General features: G+C 34.7%; 1 protein-coding gene across 1 annotated transcript in view; it reads left to right on the top strand.

The window, feature by feature from the left end:
• ANKIB1 (ankyrin repeat and IBR domain containing 1) overlaps nucleotides 1-25360 on the top strand; it is a 150317-nt gene that overhangs the window by 44487 nt on the left and 80470 nt on the right. Inside the window, exon 2 of the mRNA XM_007461891.1 lies at nucleotides 17702-17974. Within this exon, the coding sequence (XP_007461953.1) occupies nucleotides 17787-17974 (188 nt within the window). The 5' untranslated portion in view covers nucleotides 17702-17786. The remainder of the gene's footprint in view (nucleotides 1-17701; nucleotides 17975-25360) is intronic.

Raw genomic sequence — 25360 nt, 5'->3', positions numbered from 1 at the left:
CCTGTGTCCCCTGCATCGGCAGGCGGACTCTCAACCACTGCGCCACCAGGGAAGCCCTCTAGTGTAGTTTTATTTCAGTTACTGTATTGTTCATCTCTGTTTCTTTGTTCTTTAATTCTTCTAGGTCTTTGTTAAACATTTCTTGCATCTTCTTGGTCTTTTCCTCCATTGTTTTTCCGAGGTCCTAGATCATCTTCACTATCATTATTCTGAATTCTTTTTCTGGAAGGTTTCCTATCTCCACTTCGTTTAGTTGTTTTTCTGGGGTTTTATCTTGTTCCTTCATCTGGTACATAGCCCACTGCCTTTTCATCTTGTCTGTCTTTCTGTGAGTGTGGTTTTTGTTCTACAGGCTGCACGAGTGTAGTTCTTCTTGCTTCTGCTCTCTGCCCTCTGGTGGATGAGGCCATCTAAGAGGCTTGATGGGAGGGACTGGTCCTGGGTAGAGCTGACTGTTGCTCTGGTGGGCAGAGCTCAGTAAAACTTTAATCCACTTGACTGCTGATGGTTGGTGCTGAGTTCCCTCCCTGTTGGTTGTTTGGCCTCAGGCAACCCAATACTGGAGCCTAACTGGGCTCTTTATGGCAGACTCTGGGAGGGCTCACGCCAAGGAGTACTTCCCAGAACTTCTGCTGCCAATGTCCTTGTCCCCATGGTGAGCCACAGCCACCCCCCACCTTTGCAGGACACCCTCCAACACTAGCATGTAGGTCTGGTTCAGCCTCCCCTGGGATCACTGCTCCTTCCCCTGGGTCCCAGTGCATACACTATTTTGTGTGTGCCCTCCAAGAGTGGAGTCTCTGTTTCCCTCAGTCCTGTCCAAGTCCTGCCATCATTTCCCACTAGGCTTCAAAGTCTGATCCTCTAGGAATTCCTCCTCCTGTTGCCTGATCCCAAGGTTGGGTAACCTGACTTGGGGCTCAGAACCTTCACTCCAGTGGGTGGACTTTTGTGGTATAAGTGTTTTCAAGTCTGTGAGTCACGCGCCCAGCAGTTATGGGATTTGATTTTACTGTCATTTGCCCCCCTACTGTCTCATTGTGGCTTCTCCTTTGTCTTTGGATGTGGGGTATCTTTTTTGGTGAGTTCCAGTGTCTTCCTGTCAATGATTGTCCAGCAGCTAGTTGTGAATCGGGTGTTCTCTCAAGAGGAAGTGAGAGAACGTCCTTCTACTCCGCCATCTTGGTTCCTCCTTAACAAAAATTTATTTTTTGTTCAGTTACATGTCAGTTGCAGATATGCTTCAGATTTGCTCCAAGTCTTCATTCTGGGACCCAAGCTGAAGGAGAAGCTGCTGCCTAGGTCTCGTGGCAAAAAGGAGCAGTGGTAGAACCACATGATGGGCCTTAAAGCTTTGGTTCCGAAATGTCATGCTTTACTTTTACTAATATTTCATTGGCCAAAGCAAGTCAAATGGCGCACCCTGGTATAAATGGGCAAGGAAATATAGTCCTCCTGTAGGGAGAGAAGTGAATAATTGGGGACAGTATTGCAGTCTATCACTGTATTCTTTTGCTTTTTGGTTCATATCATTTTGTAAAAGTTGTTAATGCATTCTGGATCCTGAACTCATGAGTTTAGCTTTTACACTTAGGTCTGGCATCCATTTATACGTGTAGTCTGAGGTAGGGATTAAGGTTCAGTTTTTTCCATATGGATATCCATTATCCATGGTGTCATTTGATGAAAGGACTTAACTTTCCCCCATTGAATTGTCCTGGCACCTTAATGCTGTTGAAATATGAGTCTATTTCTGAGGACCTTATTCTGTTCCATTAATCTATTTGTTAAACCTTATGGTTAGTATTATACCATCTTGAAATCAGGTAATGAAATTGTCTGACTGTCCCGTTTTTCAAGATTGCTAAGGATATTCTTTGGTTTTTGCAGTTTTATATTTAGCCTTCCAATCTATGAACATAGTTTATCTACCCCTTTCTTCCTTCCTCCCTCTCTCCCTCTCTGTCTCTCTCTCTCATTCTTTCTCTCTTTCTTTCTCCCTCTCTTTCTCTCCCTCTCTGCCTTCCTCCCTCCCTCCATTCCTTTTTTTCTTCCACTTTATTTTTTTTTGCGTTACGCAGGCCTCTCACTGTTGTGGCCTCTCATGTTGCGGAGCACAGGCTCCGGACGTGCAGGCTCAGCAGCTATGGCTCACGGGCCTAGCCGCGCCGTGGCATGTGGGATCTTCCCGGACCAGGGCACGAACCCACGTCCCCTGCATCGGCAGGCAGACTCTCAACCACTGCGCCACCAGGGAAGACCCTCTTTCTTCCACTTTTATTGAGATATAATTGACATACAACACTGTATAAGTTTAAGGTTTACAGTGTACTGATTTGATTTACATACATCATAAAGTGGTTATCACAGTAAGTTTAGTGAACCTCCATCATCTCATGTAGACACAGAATTAAAGAAATAGGAAACATTTTTTTCTTGTGATGAGAACTCTTAGAATTTACTCTTAACAACTTTCATCTATAACATACAGTAGTGTTGATTATATTTATCACGTTGTACATTACATCCCTAGTTCTTATCTTATAGCTGGAAGTTTGTACATTTTGACTGCCTTCATGCAGTCTTCCCCTCCCCACCCCCCCACCCCCGTAATCACAAATCTGATCTCTTTTTCTGTGTGTTTGTTTGTTTTGGAAGAATGATTGACCTACAACACTGCTAGTTCCTGTTACACAACATAGTGATTTGAAATTTCTATACCTTTCAAACTGATCACCGTGATAAGTCTAATTATCATATGTCATCATACAAAGATATTATGTAGTTATTGACTATATTCCCCACACTGTACATTTCATATCAATGATTCATTTATTTAGCAACTGGAAGTTTGTACCTCTTAATCTTCCTCATCTATTCTTTTTCTCCCTTTGTCCATTTATTTAGATCTTTAATCCCAACATTTGTTTCAGCATAGAAGTCTTACACATCTTCTGTTCAATTTAGTGGTAAGTATATTTTTGACACTAACTGTAAATAGAATTTATATTTTATAATAATTTATATATAATTATAAATTATTAACTTATAATTATGTAATATATAATCTAAATCTTGAATCTTGTGTATTATTTCTTTCAAACACCACACCCTTAATTAGATCTAGTTTTATTTTTTATTGAAGTATAGTTGATTTACAATTTCAAGTATACAGTATAATGATTTGGTATTTTATGGATTATAATCTATTTAAGGTTATTATTAAATATTGGTTATATTTCCTGTACTGTACATTACACCCTTGCATCTTATTTATTTTATACCTAATAGTTTGCACCTCTTAATCCCCTTTCTCTATCTTGCCGTTCCACCCTCTGGAAACCACTAGTTTGTTCTCTGTATGCATGAGTGTGTTTCTGTTTTGTTATATGCATTTGTTCGTTTTAATTTTTAGATTCCACGTATAAGTGAAAACATACAGTATTTGTCTTTCTCTGGCTTACTTCACTGAGCGTAATACCCTCCAAGTCTATCCACATTGTTGCAAATGGCAAAATTTCATTCTTTTTTATGACTAATATTCCATTATATATTCATTACCACATCTTCTTTATCCATTCATTTGTTGATGGACACTTTGGTTGCTTCCATGTCTTGGCTATTGTAAATAATGCTGCTATGATATTGAAGTGTATATATCTTTTGAAATTAGTGTTTTCATTTTCTTTGGACATATACCCAGGAATAGAATTGTTGGATCATATGGGTCTATATTTAGTCTTTTGAAGAACTTCCATACTGTTTTCCATAGTGGCTGTACCAGTTTACATTCCCACCAGCAGTGAACTAAGGGTCCCTTTCTCCACATCCTCACCAGCATTTATTGTTGTCTTTTTGATGATAGCTATTCTGACATGTGTGAGATGATATCTCATTGTAGTTTTGATTTGCATTTCCCTGGTGATTAGTGACATTGAGGATCTTTTCATGTGCCTGTTGGCCATCTGTATGTCTTCTTTGGAAAAATGTCTGTTGAGGTCTTCTGCCCTTTCTTTAATTGGGTTGTTGCTTTTTTAATATTGAGTTATATTGGCTACTTGTATATTTTGGACATTAACCCCTTATCAGACATATCATTTGCAAATACATTCTCCTATTCAGTAGGTAGTCTTTTCGTTTTGTTGATGGTTTCCCTTGCTGTGCAGAAATTTTTAAGTTTAATTAGGTCTCATTTATTTTTGCTTTTGTTTCTCTTGCCTGAGAAGACAGATCCAAAAAAATATGTCTAAGATTTATGTCAAAGAGTGTACTGCCTATTCTCTTTTAAGTTTCTTCTAGGTTATAGTTACAGGTCTTTAATCCATTTTGAGTTATTTTGTATATGGTGTGATAAAATGTTCTAATTTCATTCTTTTAGCTGTCCAGTTTTCCCAACACTACTTATTGAAGAGACTGTCTTTTCCCTGTTGTATATTTTTGCCTCCTTTGTTGTAGATTAATTGACAATAAGTGCATGAGTTTCTTTCTGGGCTCTCTATTCTTTTCTATTGATCTATGTCTGATTTTGTGCCACTACCATACTGTTTTGATTACTGTAGCTTTGTAGCATATTCTGACGTTCAGGAGTGTGATACCTCCAGCTTTGTTCTTTTTTCTCAAGATTACTTTGACTATTTGGGGTCTTGCGTGCTTCTTTACAAATTTCAGGAATATTGTAGTTCTCTGAAAATTGTCATGGGTCTTTTGATAAGGATTGCTTTGAATCTGTTGATTGCTTTGGGTTTATGGACATTTAAGCAATATTAGTCCTTCCAATCCATGAGTGTGGAATATCTTTCCATTTATTTGTATCATCTTCAGTTTCCTTTATCAGTGTCTTACAGTTTTCAGAGGTGTAGGTCTTTCATGTGTTTGATGAGTTTATCTCTAGGTATTTCATTCTTTTTGTTGCAGTTGTAACTGGGATTGTTTTCTTGCTTTCTCTTTCACCATTGAATATGCGTTAGCTGTGGGTTTGTCATAAATGGCCTTTACTATGGTGAGATATGTTACCTCTGTACCAACTTTGTTGAGCATTTTTATCATGAATTGGTGTTGAATTTTGTCAAGTGCTTTTTCTGCATCTGTTGAGATGATCATATGATTTTTATTCTTTGTTTTGTTAATGTGGTGTACCTTATTGTTTGATTTACAGATAGTGAACCATCCTTGCGTCCCTGGAATAAATCCCACTTTACCATGGTTTATGATCCTTTTTATATGTTTTTAAATTTGGTTTGCTAATATTTTGTTTAGGATTTTTGTGCCTGTATACATCAAGGATACTGAAGTAATTTTCTTTTTCATGGTGTCTGCCTGATTTTGGTATCTGGGTACTGGTGGCCTCATAGAATGGATTTGGGAGTGTGATCTCCTCTTTAGTTTTTTGGAATAATTTGAGAAAGCTAAGTATTAACTCTTCTTTACCTGTTTGGTAGAATTCCCCTGTGAAGGTGTCTGGTCCTGGACTTTTGTTTTTTGGGAGATTTTTGATTACTGATTCAGTTTTAATACTAGTAATCAGTCTATTCATATTATTTATTTCTTTATGATTCAATTTTGGAAGATAGTATGTTTCTAGGAATTTATCCATTCCTTCTACGTTGTTGAATTTTTTGGCATGTAACTGTTCATAGTATTCTATTATGATTGTTTATATTTCTGTGACATTGGTTGTAATGTCTCCTATTTCACTTCTTATTTTGTTATTTGGGTCCTCTCTCTTTTTTTCTTAATGAGCCCGGCTAAAGGCTTATCAATTTTGTTTATCTTTTCAAAAACACCAGCTCCTGGTTTCATTGATCTTTTCTTTTTTGGGGGTGTGGGGGGGTCCTCTCTTTTATTTATTTCCTCTCTGATCTTTATTGTTTCCTGACTTCTGATGACTTTCAGCTTTGTTTGTTCTTTTTCTAATTCCTTTAAATGGTAGTTTAGGTTGTTTATTCGAGATTTTTCTTGTTTCTTGAGGTACCTATATTGCTATAAACTTCTCTCTTAGAACTGCTTTTGCTACATCCCATAAATTTTGGAAAGTTGTGTTTTAATTTTCATTTGTCTCAAGGTGTTTTCCTATTTTCTTTTTGATTTCTTCATTCACCCATTGGTTTTGTGGAAGCATGTTGTTTAGTCTCTATGTATTTTTGTTTTTCCCATTTTTCTTCCTGTAATTGACTTGTAGTTTCTTACTGTTGAGGTGAAAAAAGATGCTTGATATAATTTCTGTCCTTTTAAATTTGTTGAGAATTGTTTTGTGGCCTAGCATGTGACCTATCCTGGAGAACATTCCATGTAAACTTGAAATGAATATGTATTTTGCTGTTTTGGGTTGGAATGTTCTGTAGATACCTGTTAACTACAACTGCTCTAATATGTCAGTTAATGCCACTGTTTCTTTACTGATTTTCTGTCTGCATAATCTATCCATTGATGGTAGGTGGGGTGTTAAAATCCTATTATTACTGTATTCTTGTCAATTTCTCCCTTTATGTCCATTATTATTAGATCTATTTTTAAATACTTTTTTTTTAATGCCAAAAACAACAGAGGAAGAATTCCAAATACAGTTGGCATGGTTCTATCATTCAGAGTTAGCAGTGTAGTATATATTTCCTTAGTCATTTTTCTATGGATGCATATTTTTTATTTTGCTGTGACGATAGTATATGTAACCTTATTTATTTATTGTAAAAGCATTTTTCCACATAAAGTTGTAAAAATGATTTTAATGGTTGTATTCTAGCATTCTGTTGAGTGGATTTACCATAATTTACTTAATTGGAACCTAAACAGAGAAACATTTGTTCATAGTTTTTTCGGTATTTAAAATTTGAAAGTAATTGAAGTACTTTTTTGTTTTAGTATTAGAATAATTTTCTTCCATATATTTCAGAATGTACTAGAAGTATGCTGTCCCCTTAAATTGAAAATTTAAAAATACTCTTTTTACTTGACTAGTTTATAAGAGATACTGAAAAAACTTTTTAGAACTTAAAACTCTTTATGATTTTATTTTGTAGTGTAACTCATTTATTGCATTATAGATATTTCTAATGGTTTTTCTTTTTTTGAGGGGACTGTAATTCTGTGGTTTCTTGAGTTATGAACACTTAGTTTATAAATTTTCATGCATTGTAATAACCATCTTTACATATGGTCCAGAAAGGAAATGAACCAGTTCAAAATTATTTCTAAAATTAGTTTGTGAGTTCCATACAAGGAACTGAAAATGAAATTTTCTTGAAGGAATCCATTTTATATTTGTGGAATAGAATAACAGTGATGCTTTCATTTATCTCACTTGTGTCTAGAGAATGATGGAGTTAAGTAAAGCTCCAAGCATTGTTATTACCCCCTGGGTTTCTCTCTCACTTCACTATTTAAGTAAGATGGTGACATCAGAGGTTAATCAGTCACTCATCCTTGTCCCTATTGATGATCTTCAAATAGTTTATTGTGAATAAAAAGACTATGACATCAGAAGAAAATTGGCAGCTTCCCTTCTTTTGTTCTTTCCACTTCTCTTGACATTTTTCTCTGTAATAGGGTGCTAATAACTTTCCAGTACCCAGAGATTAGATGTTTATCTGTAAATATAACAAAGCTTAAAACTCCTAATATTGGAATTTGATTCAGTTTTTGACATGCACACACAGTTTCAGAAATTAGAAAGACCATACAATCTCATACTTATGACTTATACTGAACATAATAAATGAAAATACTATAATATTATTAAAAGAATCCTTTATGTGCTAGTATAATTCTAATACTAGTGATGTATATTTATAACATACTGTTTAAAGTCATAGATTTTATGTATTCATGTACTTTTCAGTGTTGTAATTTCTAATTTTTTTTCACATCTTTCCTTTTTGACAGAATCATCCTTTCTAATTTTAAAATTTTTTTCTAGAGGTTTCTTAAATTAATAACGTAAATTGTAAGAATCATCATGAAGTTTTGTTTTAAGCTCATCTCTTAATAGGAAAACCTTGAGAGAACATTAGTTTGTATAAAAATAATTTATTTCCTCTTAGTGTTGAATTTCCAGTGGGCAGACACCATGAATTAAAACTAGAATCTTGACAATGGGAAATCAACCTTTTTAACAATATTGAGTAATATCATAAGCATATTTGTCATTGTTTATAAGTGTGAAAATTTTTGTTTAAAATGAACTAACATTTTTCAAGTGAGGTAAAACATCCCTTCATTATGGAAACTATATCACACAAACATACCAGAAGTGAATGTGGGTTTGGATTGATTGTTCCATGAGTTCCCTATAAATTTTAGAAATCTCATTTAATGTTATTCAGATTCCTTAACTTAGTGGTCGTAAAAGGCTAACACAGATTTATCCTATTTAAAATTTTAGTGTGTGCTTGGTATATATTTCTTTGTCTTTTCTGTTTGATTTGTTTTAATTCACGTGTATTGGTTTAGCTTAAGTAACTTTCATTTCCAGTACTATTCAGAAATGAATTACAAGGAGGTAATGTTAAGATACTACTTGGAAGTTGTCTCACAGCTTAGGTTTGGACAGTCATTCATAACTTATCTGGTGGTTAGATTTCTCCCCCTTTCAACTGTCCTAAAGTTATGAACCAATAATTAAGGATAAAAAGGCTTCTGGGGGGAAAACACATACACAGGGGAAAGTACACAGATTTATAAAATTATTTCTGTATTAGCTACTGTGCTAAATACTTCACTTACAGTTTTATTTATCACAATAATTCATGTTCATTGTATTGTCAAGGAAGCAAATGCCAAGAGATTAACATAAAGATTAGGATTCAAGTCTCTTTTTTAAAAGAATTTTTAAAAGTGCTTTTTAGGTTCACAGCAAAATTGAAAGAACGATACAGAGACTTCCTATCTATCCCCTATGCCCACACATGCGTGGCCTCCTCTGTTATCAGTATTACTCACTAGAATGGTACATTTGTTGAGTTGGTGAACCTACGTCAGCACGACAAATCACTCAAAGTCCATAGCTTACCTTTGGGTTCACTCTTGGTGTTTTACATTCTATAGGTTTGGACAAATGTATAACGATATATATCCATTATTATAATATACAGAGTACTTCCAATACCCTAAAAATTTGCTGTACTCCCTCTATTCATCCTTCCCCTGCCCCTAACACTGTTAATCATCTTTTTAAACCTGTGGATAGTTTTATCTTTCCCAGAATGTCATATAGTTGGAATCTTGTAGTCTGTAGCCTTTTCAGGTTGGCTTCTCTTACTTAGTAATGTGCAATTAGGGTTCCTCTATGTGTTTTCATGGCTTGGTAGCTCATTTCTTTATAATGCTGAATACTATTCCATTGTCTGGATGTACCACAGTTAATTTATTCATTTATCTACTGAAGGGCATCTTATTTTCTCCCAAGTTTTGGCAGTTACAAATACAGCTGCTATAAATAGCAGTGTGTAGGTTTTTGTGTGGATGTAAGTTTTCAACACCTTTGGGTACATACCAAGGAGTGTGATTACTGGATTATGGGAAGAATATATTTAGATTTGTAAGAAACCACCACACTATCTTCCAAAGTGATGGTACCATTTTGCATTCCCATCAGTAATGAATGCAAGTTCCTCTTGTTCTGTATCCTTGTCAGCCTTTGATGTTGTCCGTGTTCCAGATTTTGGCCATTCTAATAGGTATGTATCTCATTCTAATTTGTATTCCCTCATGACATATGATGTGGAATATAAATGTACTCATCTGCCACCTGTATATCTTCTTTGGTGAGGTGACTCTTTTAAGATCTTTAGCCCATTTTTAAAATCAGATTATTTTTATTGTTGAGTTTTAAGAGTTCTTTGTGTATTTAGGATAACAATTCACTATATGTGTCTTCTGCAGATATTTTCTTCCAGTCTGGCTTGTCTTCTCATTTTCTTGATGTTGCTTTTCACAGAGCAGAAGGTTTTAATTTTAATGAACTCCTGCTTATCCATTATTTCTTTCATGGCTCATGCCTTTGATGTTGCATCTAAAAAGTCATTGCTATCCCCAATGTCATCTAGGTTTTATCCTGTTATCTTCTGGAAGTTTTATGATTTTGAGTTTAAATTTAGCTCTGTAATCCATTTTGAGTTAATTAAATTTAGCTCTGTGATCCAGTTTGAGTTAATTTTTTGTGAAGGGTGCAAGGTTCTAGATTTGTGGGGCGTTTTCTTTTTCTTTTATTATTTTATTTATTTATTTATTTATTTATTTATTTAGCTAGCTAGCTGCACTAGGTCTTAGTCATGGCACGCAGGATCTTTGTTGCCGAATGCGGAATCTTCATTGTGGCATGCGTGGTCTTTTAGTTGTGGCACACAGGATCTAGTTCCCCAACCAGGGATTGAACCCAGGCCCCCTGCATTGGGAGCATGGAGTCTTAACCACTGGGCCGCGAGGGAGGTCCCCATGGGGTTTTTATTTTGCATGTGGATGTCTAGTTATTCCAGCACCATATGTTGAAGAGACTATTTTTGCTCCCTTGTATTGCCTTTGCTCCTTGTCAAAGATCATTTAACTTATTTATGTGGGTCTGTTTCTGGGCTTTCTGTTCTGTTTTGTTGACTTACTTGTCTATTCTTTCACCAGTACCACACTGTCTTGATTATTCTAGCTTTACAGGAAGTCTTCAAGTCGGGTAGCATTAATCTTTCAACTTTGTTCTTCTGCTTCAGTATTGTGTTGACTATTTTGGGTCTATTTTCTCTCCAGAGAAGCTGTAGAATCAGTTTGTCAATATTCACAAAGTAACTTGCTGGAATTTTGATTGGGATTATATTGAGTCTGTAGATCAATTTGGGAATAATTGACATCTTGACAATACTGAGCCTTCCTATCCATGAATGGGGAATATCTCACTATTTTTCAGTTCTTTGATTTCATTCATCAGAGTTTTGTAGTTTTTTTTAATATAGATCTCGCATATATTTTGTTAGATTTATACCTAAGCATTTCATTTTCTAGATGGTTATGTAAACAGTATTGTGTTTTTACTTAAAATTTCACTTGTATTGCTGAACAATGAAGTATCACTGTTCAGTTTTTGTCCATTCTTTTGGACTTTCTGCATAGATGATCATGTCATCTACAAAGGCAGTTTTACTTTTTCCTTCCCAATCTGTATACCATTTGTTTCCTTTTGTCATCTTATTGCATTGTCTATAACCTCCAGTGTGATATTGAAAAGGAGTAGTGAGAGGGTCATCCTTGCCTTGTATCTGTTCTTAGTGGGAAAGCTTTGGGTTTCTCACCTTTAAGTTTGATGTTACCTCTTTATCAAGTTGAGATAGTTCCCCTCTATTCCTTCTTTATCTAGAGTTTACAAAATCATGAATGGGTGTTGGATTTTGTCGAATGCTTTTTCTGCATCTATTGGTATGATCATGTGAGTTTTTTTTTTTTTAGTCTGTTGATGTCAACCTTTCTTAATTTTTATCTGATATTGGGGTATAATTGATTTACAATGTTGTGATAGTTTCAGGTGTACAGCAAAGTGGTTCAGTTATACATATATCCATTCTTTTCCAGATTCCTTTCCCATATAGGTTATTACAGAATATTGAGTAGAGTTCCCTGTGCTATACAGTAGGTGCTTGTTTATTATCTATTTTATATATGGTATTGTGTATCTGTTAATCCCAAACTCCTAATTTATCTCCCCCCCGCCAACTTTTCCCCTTTGGTAAACCTAAGTTTGTTTTCAAAGTCTGTGAGTCTGTTGCTGTTTTTGTAAGTTCATTTGTATCATTTGTTTAGATTCCACATATAAGTGATATCATAGATACTTTCTCTGCCTGACTTACTTCACTTGGTATGATAATCTCTAGGTCTATCCATGTTGCTGCAAATGGTATTATTTCATTCTTCTTGATGGCTGAGTAATATTCCATTGTATACGTGTACCACATCTTCTTTATCCATTTCTGTCAATGGACATTTAGGTTGCTTCCATGTCTTGGCTATTGTAAATAGTGCTGCAATAAACATTGAGGTGCGTGTATATTTTTGAACAGCGTTTTCTCTGGATATATGCTCAGAAGTGGGATGGCTGGATCATATGGTAGTTCTGTTTTTAGTTTTTTAAGGAACCTCCATACTGTTCTCCACAGTGGCTGTACCAGTTTACATTCCCAACACCAGTGTAGGATGTCTCCCTTTTTTGCACACCCTCTTCAGCATTCATTGTAGACTTTTTTTTAAATTTAATTTTATTTATTTTTTTATACAGCAGGTTCTTATTAGTCATCCATTTTATACACATCAGTGTATACATGTCAATCCCAATCTCCCAATTCATCACAACACCACCACCACCACCACCCTCCGCTTTCCCCCCTTGGTGTCCATACGTTTGTTCTCTATATCTGTGTCTCAATTTCTGCCCTGCAAACTGATTCATCTGTACCATTTTTCTAGGTTCTACATATATGTGTTAATATACGTTATTTGTTTTTCTCTTTCTGACTTACTTCACTCTGTATGACAGTCTCTAGATGTATCTATGTCGCTACAAGTGAACCAATTTCACTCCTTTTTATGGCTGAGTAATATACATTGTATATAGGTACCACATCTTTATCCATTCATCTTTCGATGGGCATTTACGTTGCTTCCATGACCTGGCTATTGTAAATAGTGTTGCAATGAATATTGGGGTGGATGTGTCTTTTTGAATTACGGTTTTCTCTGGGTATGTGCCCAGTAGTGAGATTGCTGGGTCATATGATAATTCTATTTTTAGTTTTTTAAGGAACATCCATACTGTTCTCCATAGTGGCTGTATCAATATACATTCCCACCAACAGTGCAAGAGGGTTCCCTTTTCTCCACACCCTTTCCAGCATTTGTTGTTCGTAGATTTTCTAATGATGACCATTCTAACTGGTGTGAGGTGATACCTCATTGTGGTTTTGATTTGCATTTCTATAATAATTAATGATGTTGAGCAGCTTTTCATGTGCTTCTTGGCCATGTGTATATCTTCTTTGGAGAAATGTCTATTTAGGTCTTCTGCCCATTTTTGGATTGGGTTGCTTGTTTTTTTAATATTGAGTTGCAGGAGCTGTTTATGTATTTTGGAGATTAATCCTTTGTCCATTGATTCGTTTGCAAATATTTTCTCCCATTCTGAGGGTTGTCTTCTCGTCTTGTTTATGGTTTCCTTTGCTGTGCAAAAGCTTTGAAGTTTCATTAGGTCCCATTTGTTTATATTTGTTTTTATTTCCATTACTCTACGAGGTGGATCAAAAAAGATCTTGCTGTGATTTATGTCAGAGTGTCCTTCCTATGTTTTCCTTTAGGAGTTTTATAGTGTCTGGTCTTACATTTAGGTCTCTAATCCATTTTGAGTTTATTTTTGTGTATGGTGTTAGGCAGTGTTCTAATTACATTCTTTTATATGAAGCTGTCCACTTTTCCCTGCACCACTTATTGAAGAGACTGTCTTTTTTCCATTGTATATCCTTGCCTCCTTTGTCATAGATTAGTTGACCATAGGTGCATGGTTTATCTCTGGGCTTTCTATCTTGTTCCATTGATCTATGTTTCTGTTTTTGTACCAGTACCATACTGTCTTGATTACTGTAGCGTTATAGTATAGTATGAAGTCAGGGAGTCTGATTCCTCCAGCTGCGTTTTTTTCCCTCAAGACTGCTTTGGCTGTTCAGGGTCTTTTATGTCTCCATACACATTTTAAGGTTTTTAGTTCTAGTTCTGTAAAAAATGCCATTGGTAATTTGATAGGGATTTCATTGAACCTCTAGATTACTTTGGGTAGTATAGTCATTTTCACAATATTGATTCTTCCAATCCATGAATGTGGTATATCTCTCCATCTGTTGGTATCATCTTTAATTTCTTTCATCAGTGTCTTATAGTTTTCTGCATACAGGTCTTTTGTTTCCCTGGGTAGGTTTATTCCTAGGTATTTTATTCTTTTTGTTGCAATGGTAAATGGGAGTGTTTTCGTAATTTCTCTTTCAGATTTTTCATCATTAGTGTATACAAATGCAGGAGATTTCTGTGCATTAAATTTGTATCCTGCAACTTTACCAAATTCATTGATTAGCTCTAGTAGTTTTCTGGTGGCATTTTCAGGACTCTCTATGTATAGTATCATGTCATCTGCAAACAGTGACAGTTTTACTTCTTTTCCAATGTGTATTCCTTTTATTTCTTTTCTTCTCTGATTGCCGTAGCTAGGACTTCCAAAACTATGTTGAATAATAGTGGCAAAAGTAGACAACTTTGTCTTCTTCCTGATCTTAGAGGAAATGCTTTCAGTTTTTCACCATTGAGAATGTTTGCTGTGCGTTTGTCGTATATGGCCTTTATTATGTTGAGGTAGGTTCCCTCTATGCCCACTGTCTGGAGACTTTTTACCATCATCAACTGGTGTAGAATTTTGTCAAAAGCTTTTTCTGCATCTGTTGAGATGATCATGGTTTTTATTCTTCAATTTGTTAATATGGTGTATCACATTGGTTGATTTGCATATATTGAAGAATCCTTGCATCCCTGGGACAAATCCCACTTGATCATGGTGTATGATCCTTTTAATGTGTTGTTGGATTCTGTTTGCTAGTATTTCCTTGAGGATTTTTGTATCTATATTCGTCAGTGACATTGGTCTGTAATTCTTTTTTTGTAGTATCTTTGTCTGGTTTTGGTATCAGGGTGATAGTGGCCTCATAGAATGAGTTTGGGAGTGTTCCTTCCTCTGCAGGTTTTTGGAAGAGTTTGAGAAGGGTGGGTGTTAGCTCTTCTCTAAATGTTTGATAGAATTCACCTGTGAAGCCATCTGGTCCTGTACTTTTGTTTGCTGGAAGATTTTTAATCACAGTTTCAATTTCATTACTTGTGATTGGTCTGTTCATATTTTCCGTTTCTTCCTGGTTCAGTCTTGGAAGGTTATACCTTTGTAAGAATTTGTCCATTTCTTCCAGGTTGTCCATTTTATTGGCATAGAGTTGCTTGTGGTAGTCTTTAGGATGCTTTGTATTTCTGCAGTGTCTGTTGGAACTTCTCCTTTTTCATTTCTAATTTTATTGACTTCAGTCCTCTCCCTCTTTTTCTTGATGAGTCTGGCTAATGGTTTATCAATTTTGTTTATCTTTTCAAAGAACCAGCTTTTAGTTTTATTGATCTTTGCTATTGTTTTTTTTGTTTCTGTTTCATTTATTTCTGCTCTGATCTTTATGATTTCTTTCCTTCTGCTAACTTTGGGTTTTATTGTTCTTCTTTATCAAGTTCCTTTAGGTGTAAGGTTAGGTTGTTTATTTGAGATTTTACTTTTTTTTTGAGGTAGGCTTGTATAGTTATAGACTTCCCTCTTAGAACTGCTTTTGCTGCATCCTATAGGTTTTGGAGCATTGTGTTTTCATTGTCATTTGCCTCTAGGTATTTTTTTATTTATTCTCTGATTTCTTCAGTGATCTCTTGGTTATTTAGTAACATGTTGGTTAGCCTCCATGTGTTTGCATTTTTTATGTTTTCTTCCCTGTAATTCATTTCTGATCTCATAACGTGTGGTCAGAAAAGATGCTTGATATGATTTCAGTTTTCTTAAATTTACTGAGGCTTGATTTGTAACCCCAGATGTGATCTATCCTAGAGAATGATCCATGTGCCCTTGAGAAGAAAGTGCAATCTGCTGTTTTTGGATGGAATGTCCTATAAATATCAGTTAAATCTATCTGGTCTATTGTGTCATTTAAAGCTTCTGTTTCCTTATTTATTTTCATTTTCGATGATCTGTCCATTGGTGTAAGTGAGGTGTTAAAGTCCCCCACTGTTATTGTGTTACTGTCGATTTTGTCTTTTAGAGCTGTTAGTAGTTGCCTTATGTATTGAGGTGCTCCTATGTTGGGTACATCTATATTTATAATTGTTATATCTTCTTCTTGGATTGATCTCCTGATCATTATCTAGTGTCCGTCCTTATCTCTTGTAATATTCTTTATTTTAAAGTCTATTTTATCTGATATGAGTGTAGCTACTCTAGCTTTCTTTTGATTTCCATTTGCATGGAATATCTTTTTCCATCCCCTCACTTTCAGTCTGAATGTGTCCCTACGTCTGAAGTGGGTCTCTTGTAGACAGCATGTAGATGGGTCTTGTTTTTGTATCCATTCAGCAAGCCTGTGTCTTTTGGTTGGAGCATTTAATCCATTCACGTTTAAGGTAATTATCGATATGTATGTTCCTACTACCATTTTCTTAATTGTTTTGGGTTTGTTTTTGTAGGTCCTTTTCTTCTCTTGTGTTTCCCACTTAGAGAAATTCCTTTAGCATTTGTTGTAGAGCTGGTTTGGTGGGGCTGAATTCTATTAGCTTTTGCTTGCCTGTAAAGCTTTTGATTTCTCCATGAAATCTGAATGAGATCCTTGCCAGGTAGAGTAATCTTGGTTGTAGGTTCTTCCCTTTCATCACTTTAAGTATATCATGCCACTTCCTTCTGGCTTGTAGAGTTTCTGCTGAGAAATCAGCTGTTAATCTTATGGAAGTTCCCTTTTATGTTATTTTGTCATTTTTCCCTTGCTGCTTTTAATCATCTTTCTTTGTCTTTAGTTTTTGCCAGTTTGATCGCTGTGTCTCTCAGCATGTTTCTCCTTGGGTTTATCCTGTATTAGGCTCTCTGTACTTCCTGGACTTGGATGGCTATTTCCTTTCCCATGTTAGGGAAGTTTTTGACTATAATCTCTCCAAATATTTTCTCTGGTACTTTCTCTCTCTCTTCTCCTTCTGGTAGCCCTATAATGCGAATGTTACTGCATTTAATGTTGTCCCATAGGTCTGTTAGGCTGTCTTCATTTCTTTTCATTCTTTTTTTTTTATTCTTGTCTGCAGCAGTGAATTCCACCATTCTGTCTTTCAGGTCACTTATCTGTTGTTCTGCCTCAGTTATTCTGCTATTGATTCCTTGTAGTGTAGTTTTCATTTCAGTTATTGTATTGTTCATCTCTGTTTCTTTGTTCTTTAATTCTTCTAGGTCTTTGTTAAACATTTCTTGCATCTTCTCGATCTTGGCATCCATTCTTTTTCTGTGGTCCTGGCTGATCTTCAGTATCATTATTCTGAATTCTTTTTCTGGAAAGTTGCCTGTCTCCATTTCATTTAGTTCTTTTTGTGGGGTTTTATCTTGTTCTTTCATCTGGTACATAGCCCTCTGCTTTTTCATTTTGTCTGTCTTTCTGTGAATGTGGTTTTTGTTCCATAGGCTGCAGCATTGTAATTCTTGCTTCTCTGGAGTTCTTATATGAGGAAGATTTCCTTCATTTTTCACTATCCTACACATTGGCTGAGTCAGATTTATATATAATTTATACAGGGATTTAAGTGTATTCATCCATAGATTTTAATCAGGCTCATTTCCTGCTTATGTGAAGGAGAGAATTGAAAAGCACATATATGTAGGTAACTTTTATAGTATAAAATGCAGCCTGTGAAACCTTAACAGTTTCTGTGTGGAACAATGTTACAGTTTAACAAGTTAATTGGGGTAACATTAAAATTTTGAGACTTTTTGCCTGTTAAGATAAATTTGGTAAATTTAGTGTAATTTGTTCCCTTACCTATGCTTCCTAGATTTTATTAGTGTTCCTAATTATGATATTGTTTCTTTAGGATACTGCTTCATAATTAGCTTGTCACAATCTAATTTAATAATTTTTTCCTCCATTAGAATGTGAAACATGTTGTAGAAGCATTCAAGAAGTGGCTGAAGGGGGAAGGAAAAAGTGCCACTACCTATCAGAAAAAAACAAAACATGGGAAATACAACCACCAAATTCCGTAAAGCACTCATCAATGGTGATGAAAACCTGGCCTGCCAAATATATGAAAACAACCCTCAGCTAAAAGAATCCCTTGATCCAAATACATCTTATGGGGAGCCCTACCAGCACAATACGCCATTACACTATGCTGCTAGACATGGAATGAATAGAATATTAGGGTAAGTATTACTGTAAAGCAATTGATAACAAGTTAGAGAAAGGGAAGAAAGAAACCTGAGTTTTAGAAAATATATGCATATATGTTTGCATGTTATGTGGTATTGCAGTGAATTAAACTTTCTAGAATTGAATATGCATAAATTTTTAAGTATGATTTTTTATCATGCCTAAACTAGACTAAAGGTTTCAGTAGTGAGGTTAGTTCACATATTCTTTTTACTGTAAATACATTTTGATCCTCAGTATATTTCATAGTATGAACTTTTTATAGTAGTGTAGTGTTTAATTTACAACATTTCAATTCTAGAAAAGTACTTATCAACTCTCAAAAAATTGCAGGGAATCATGCCCTAGGCAATTTAAGTTGAAAAACTAATGTGTTTACCTTACCTATTCATGATCAGATTTGAGTTTTCTTCTTTTAATGGGGTTCAATTACTTGAAAAAAACTTTTCTAAAATAAAACATTTCCTTGAAACTGAAAATACTAAGAAACTTAAAAAAAATCTCTTCAACAAGAAAGCATTAGTGGCAGCAAATATGTGAAGGTTTTTCCTAATTACACAGTGTTTGCTAGCTTATAAGATGAAAGAAGCAAAGGATAGAAAAGTAATTCCAAAACAAATTTAGTCTTTAGAAGTAGATTATTCAGTTATGGAAGTCTGATGCTAGGAGAGAAAGAAACAGTTATTTGCTTATGCAGTGAAATATAATTCTTCAACCAGTATCCTGAGCACTTTAGAACTTGACAAAAAATTTTCAGTCCTTTCTCTATTTCTTTTTATACAAATTTGTTGTTCAAAATAAGCTGCTCTTTTTGGTATCCCTGAATCATGCCATGTGTGTTCTGTCTGCCATGTTCATTGTGCTCTTTCTGCCAGGAGTATCCCACTCCTCTCAGCTTTCTCTTTCTTACCTAAATTTTAACCTTCCTTCAAGGTCCTAGGCACACTTTATCTATCTTCTTAGCCTGTCACAACCCATAGGAACTTCAGTCTTTTTTGAACTTCTATGATTCTTTTTTGTTTGTTTGTATTACTTGCTTGGTATACACTATGTCATTGTATTTTATAACTTTGTGTATCTTCTCTTTGCCTACCTAAATTACAGCTTTTTTAAAGGACCTTCTTTATACTTCTAGCATCTAGCATAGTATCTTACACAAAGTAAGTAGAAATTTTATAAAATCATGGCACAGGAAATATCTTTATGATCAGGATTTGTGAATGACAAAAATTCTATGAATAATTTATGTTATCCAGGCCTATGACTATCAAGTAGTTATTTTTGTAACCTCTTGAAAATAAAATAGGTATTTCCTTTTTTTTTTTTTTTTGTGATACGCGGGCCTCTCACCGTTGTGGCCTCTCCCACTGCGGAGCACAGGCTCCGGACGCGCAGGCCCAGTGGCCACGGCTCACAGGCCCAGGTGCTGCGCGGCAGGCAGGATCCTCCCAGACCGGGGCACGAACCTGCGTCCCCTGCGTCGGCAGGCGGACTCTCAACCACTGCGCCACCAGGGAAGCCCCTAAAATAGGTATTTCTTGACTTAAAAACAGGTATTTCTATAACCTGTCTTTTTTGCATTTGTCTTTTATTTTCATTTCTTGTAAAATACCCACTTAGAAGCCACCTCCAACTCATCTTGTTATATTTTTTCTTCCAAAACTGGGTCTTCCCTATGTTAATGACACTAACATATTGTACTAATAAAATAATGGCAAACACATTGAGGCCTTGCTATTTTCTTTTTTGTTTGTTTTTGTTTGTTTTGTTTTTATTTCCATTACTCTAGGAGGTGGATCAATAAGGATCTTGCTGTGATTTATGTCAAAGAGTGTTCTTCTTATGTTTTCCTCTAAGAGTTTTGTAGTGTCTGGTCTTACATTTAGGTCACTAATCCATTTTGAGTTTATTTTTGTGTATGGTGTTATGGAGTGTTCTAATTTCATTCTTTTACATGTAGCTGTCCAGTTTTCCCAGCACCACTTATTGAAGAGACTGTCTTTTCTCCATTGTATATCCTTGCCTCCTTTGTCATAGATTAGTTGACCATAGGTGTGTGGGTTTATCTCTGGGTTTTCTATCTTGTTCCATTGATCTATTTTCTCTTTTTGTGCCAGAACCATGTTGTCTTGATTACTGTAGCTTTGTAGTATAGTCTGAAGTCAGAGAGTCTGATTCCTCCAGCTGCGTTTTTTTCCCTCAAGACTGCTTTGCCTCTTCGGGGTCTTTTGTGTCTCCATACAAATTTTAAGATTTTTTGTTCTAGTTCTGTAAAAAATGCCGTTGGTAATTTGATAGGGATTGCATTGAATCTGTAGATTTCTTTGGGTAGTATAGTTATTTTCACAATGTTGATTCTTCCAATTCAAGAACATGGTATATCTCTCCATCTGTTGGTATCATCTTTAATTTCTTTCATCAGTGTCTTATAGTTCTCTGCATACAGGTCTTTTGTCTCCCTAGGTTGGTTTATTCCTCGGTATTTTATTCTTTTTGTTGTAATGGTAAATTGGAGTGTTGCCTTAATTTCTCGTTCAGATTTTTCATCATTAGTGTATACGAATGCAAGAGATTTCTGTGCATTAATTTTGTATCCTGCAACTTTACCAAATTCATTGATTAGCTCTAGTAGTTTTCTGGTGGCATCTTTAGGATTCTCTATGTATAGTATCATGTCATCTGCAAACAGTGACAGTTTTACTTCTTTTCCAATTTGTATTCCTTTTATTTCTTTTTCTTCTCTGATTGCCATCACTAGGACTTCTAAAACTATGTTGAATATTAGTGGTGAGAGTGGACATCCTTATCGTGTTCCTGATCTTAGAGGAAATGCTTTCAGTTTTTCACTATTGAGAATGATGTTTGCTGTGGGTTTGTTGGATATGGCCTTTATTATGTTGAGGTAGGTTCCCTCTATGCCCACTTTCTGGAGAGTTTTTATCATAAATGGGTGTTGAATTTTGTCAAAAGCTTTTTCTGCATCTATTGAGATGATCATATGGTTTTTATTCTTTAATTTGTTAATATGGTGTATCACATTGATTGATTTGCGTATACTGAAGAATCCTTGCATCCCTGGGATAAATCCCACTTGATCATGGTGTGTGATCCTTTTAATGTGTTGTTGGATTCTGTTTGCTAGTATTTTCTTGAGGATTTTTGCATCTGTATTCATCAGTGATACTGGTCTGTAATTTTCTTTTTTTGTAGTATCTTTGTCTGGTTTTGGTATCAGGGTGATGGTGAGGCCTCACTATTTTCTAAGCACTATTAACAGTGCTCTACATGCATTGTCTCACTTAATCCTCATTACAACTCTATGAAGTCGTTAATCATCTGCATTTCAGAGGTGAGAAAACTGAAGCACCGAAAGATTAAGCAACTTGTCAGAACTCTGCAGCTTGTAAATGGTAAAGCTATTTTCCCAGGCAGATGACAGCAGGCTGTAGGCTTTTCAACACTGTGATAACCTCTTATCTCTATAGTCAAATAAGCCTATATGTCAGGGCTGCCTAAAAAACTTATTAGCAAAACAAATTAGTCACTCTGAACTTAGGTTTCCCTATCTATAAAATAGATACACATAAAACTTGTGGGACAATTAATGTGTTATATGTCTCATGGTGCCTAGCATATAATATTATTACTTCTCATGTTTGTAACCCTAAATAACTTCCAGTCATCTTTGACTTACTCCTTACTCTTCCTTTACCTAACCTTCTACTAATGCAAAGTTCACTAAGTCTTATCTCTTGGATTCTCTTCTTTGCATTCCCGTTGCCCCAAGCTTTGTTCACTCTTACCAACCCCTTCTTCCAATACTGAAAATACCTGACTCCTGAATGATCTTTTTGCAAGTCTTTTTCTCCTGTAATCTCATGTCCAGGTTAATCTTGCTAAAAGTATAGCCTTTTCAATGTTCTGTCATGAGAAAACTGTAACTACACTACTATCTGCCTTATTCTATTTGGCTTCTGAAGCCGACTTTTCTATGCCCTAATTCTACTGATTCAGCCTAATCTCTCATTGTTCTCTAACATGATCATATCAGTCAATCTAGTTACCCTCCCTCTTGCTTTCCCCACTTTTAAAAATGCCACCCCCTTAGCTTTATTTCTGTTAGTTCTTGATTCTGAAATGTCTTCTTTCTTCTCTAATTTCTTGTCCTTTAAGTCCTAACTTGGTTTCTATCTTTTCATGAATTCATTACCAACTATTCTGACCTGCAGTATTCTTTCTGTTCTCTGAAATTCCTACAACTTAGATTTTAAACCATCCAATTGTCATTAAACTCATCTCTTTGACTAGATTGTAAATATTACAAATACACTGCTACACAGTTAGTAATGCTCTCAATAGATTAACTCTTGATTACTTAATTTATTAAGGCTTTCTTTTTTTGAGTTGAACATTTTCAGTGAAATTACAAAACCGTTACTTTAGCTTCTGAATATCGAACACTATAATAATATTTAATATCAAGTCTTGTTACGTGATTAATTAAAACTTTTTTAGAATACCAAGGTAAAATGTATTTAAATATTATTATTACTAAGGTAATATGTATATTTTAACATAAAAGAAATCAAGTAGCAAAATATATTCTAACCATTTATAGTGTAATTTAAAATATACTTTATGAAATTAGAAAACATTGTAAAAGAAAGTTATCTAATCCAGTGAGTCTTTTTTTAAATTTATTCAAGTATAGTTGATTTATAGTGTTGTATTAATTTCTGCTGTACAGCAAAGTAATTCAGTTACGTGTTTATATATATACATATATATATATATATATATATATATACACATTCTCTTTCATACTCCTTTCCATTATGGTTTATCACAGGATATTGAATATAGTTCCCTGTACTGTACAGTAAGACCTTGTTGTTTATCCATTCTGTATATACCAATTTGCATCTGCTAATCCCAAACTCCCACTCCTACCCTCTCCTACCCCCCACCCCCTTGGCAACCACCAGTCTATTCTGTGTCCCTGATTTTGTTTCTGTTTCCTAGATAGGTTCATTTGTGTAATTTTTTAGATTCCACATATCGTGATATCATATGGTATTTGTCTTTGTCTTTCTGACTTACTACTTAGTATGGTAATCTCTAGGTCCATCCATGTTGCTGCATATGGCATTGTTTCTTTCTTTTTTATGGCTGAGTAGTATTTCATTGTGTATATGTGCCGCATCTTCTTTATCCATTCATCTGTTGATGGACATTTAGGTTGTTTCCATATGTAATCCAGTGAGTTTTAAAGTGTGTTCTGAGGACTCCTAGATCCTGAGACTCTTTCAAGGAGGTGCAGTAGGTCAAAACTATTTTTATACTAATTTTAAGATGTTATTTGCCTTTTTTTCACTGCGTTTACATTTGCAGTTGTAGTTCAAAAAGCAGAGGATAAAATTGCTGACGCCTTTAGATGAATCAAGGAAGTGGCACCAAACCTTACTAGTAATTGGATTCCTCTCTGCCTGGCTTTTGCTGTTTGTTTGTTTTTTTTTTAAAAAAAGCAGTTTCACTTAAAATGTCCTCAATGAGGCAGTAAAATTACTAATTTTATTTAATCTCCATCCTCGATACACATCTTTTTAATATTCTATGTGACAAATGTGAAGAATTCATAAATCACTTCTGCTGCTGTATGATGTTAGGTTTGAGAAAGAGCACTTGTACTTTTGTTTGAGGTATGAGTTGAACTACTTATTTTTTCGTGAAACAACATTTTAAATTAACAACATTCAGACTGGGATACTGGCTGGCTGACATTTTTCTTGAAAAATGTATGAAATAAGTGAGCCTATCAATTCAAGGGATAACTGAGAGTATTTGTTGCTAATGATAAAATTGAGTTTTCAAGTGAATATTGGAATTTTGAAAACTTAATATTTGTTGCCTTCAGCTTGATAGTTTCCCATTACTTAGGGACTTTTCTGAATAAGAGTGGTAGTGATATAAATTAATATGATTTTTTAAAATATTGTGTAGTGAAATGTGACAAAAATCTAGAAGCTCTGTGTAACTCACTGAATTAGTATTTTTAAGAAGATCAGTATATGGTTTTTTACAGTTATGCATGGATAAAAGATTTATTCAAAATGCAAGGTAGACCAATGGATTTTAATTGAGTACAAAAGTTCATTTCATAAGATATCATATTTTATATTGCAAGTAATCTTTAAGAAATGACCACTTGTTGAATTTTTAGCATAGTATCAAATATGACTATTCACAGTTATTTGAAAAGGCTATTTTAAAATACTTCTCCCTTTTGTGATTATATAAGGCTGGATTTTTTTCATATGCTTGAACCCAAATGACACATATCACAACACATTGAATGCTATGAGAATCTGTCTGTCTTCTATTAGCCAGATATTAAATAAAATTTGTAAACATGTAAAACAGTGCCATTGTGCTCACTTAATTTTCAAAAAATATATAGTTATTTTTTCATTTTAAGATATTAGGGATGTTAACTATGTAATGATATTAGGAATGTTAAATATGTAATGAGTTTATTTTTTTAATAAATGTTTTAAAATATCTTTTAATTTTTAATATGATTATCTATATAACTCACATAAACAAAGGTTCTTAGGAATGTTTATCATTTTTAAATTTTTATTGGAGTATAGTTGATTTACAATGTTGTGTTTCTGCTGTACAGAAAAGTGAATCAGTTATACATGTACATATATCCACTCTTTTTTAGATTCTTTTCACATTACAGAGTATTGAGTAGAGTTCCCTGTAATATACAGTAGGTCCTTATTAGTTATCTGTTTTATATATAGTAGTGTGTTTATGTCAGTCCCAATCTCCCAATAGGAATCTTCAGTAATTTTTAAAGTTGTGAAAGTTGTAAAGGTCTACTACCAAAAAGTTTAAAATTGCTGATCTGATCAATATTCCTGGTTCCTCTAAGAAGGAATATATATCTGTCTCCATCCTCTGGTTATCATTCTATTGAATGAGTATTTAAAGACCTAAAGAAAAGGTGACTATATATTCTCTTTTAATTACTGTTTTTATGATTTAGCCGTATACTTTACACTTACATTTTTACTTTATACTTAACTTTCAACTTCAGCCTAAAGTGTCTGGTGTTTAAATTTTTATTGGAGTATAGTTGCTTTATAATTTTGTGTTAGTTTCTACTGTACAGCAAAGTGAATCAGCAATATGTATACATATATCCCCTCTTTTTTGAATTTCCTTCCCATTTAGGTACCACACAGCATTGAATAGAGTTACCTGGGCTATATAGTAGGTTCTCATTAGTTATCTATTTTATACATTGTATCAATAGTGTATATATGTCAATCCCAGTCTCCCCATTCATCCCAGCCTGCCTTATTCCTTTA

This window comes from Lipotes vexillifer, unplaced genomic scaffold, assembly GCF_000442215.2.
Source record: "Lipotes vexillifer unplaced genomic scaffold, Lipotes_vexillifer_v1.1 scaffold663, whole genome shotgun sequence".
Classification (NCBI taxonomy): domain Eukaryota; kingdom Metazoa; phylum Chordata; class Mammalia; order Artiodactyla; family Lipotidae; genus Lipotes; species Lipotes vexillifer.
The sequence above is the reverse complement of the archived record's forward strand: the minus strand, read 5'-3'. Positions and strand labels throughout refer to the sequence as shown.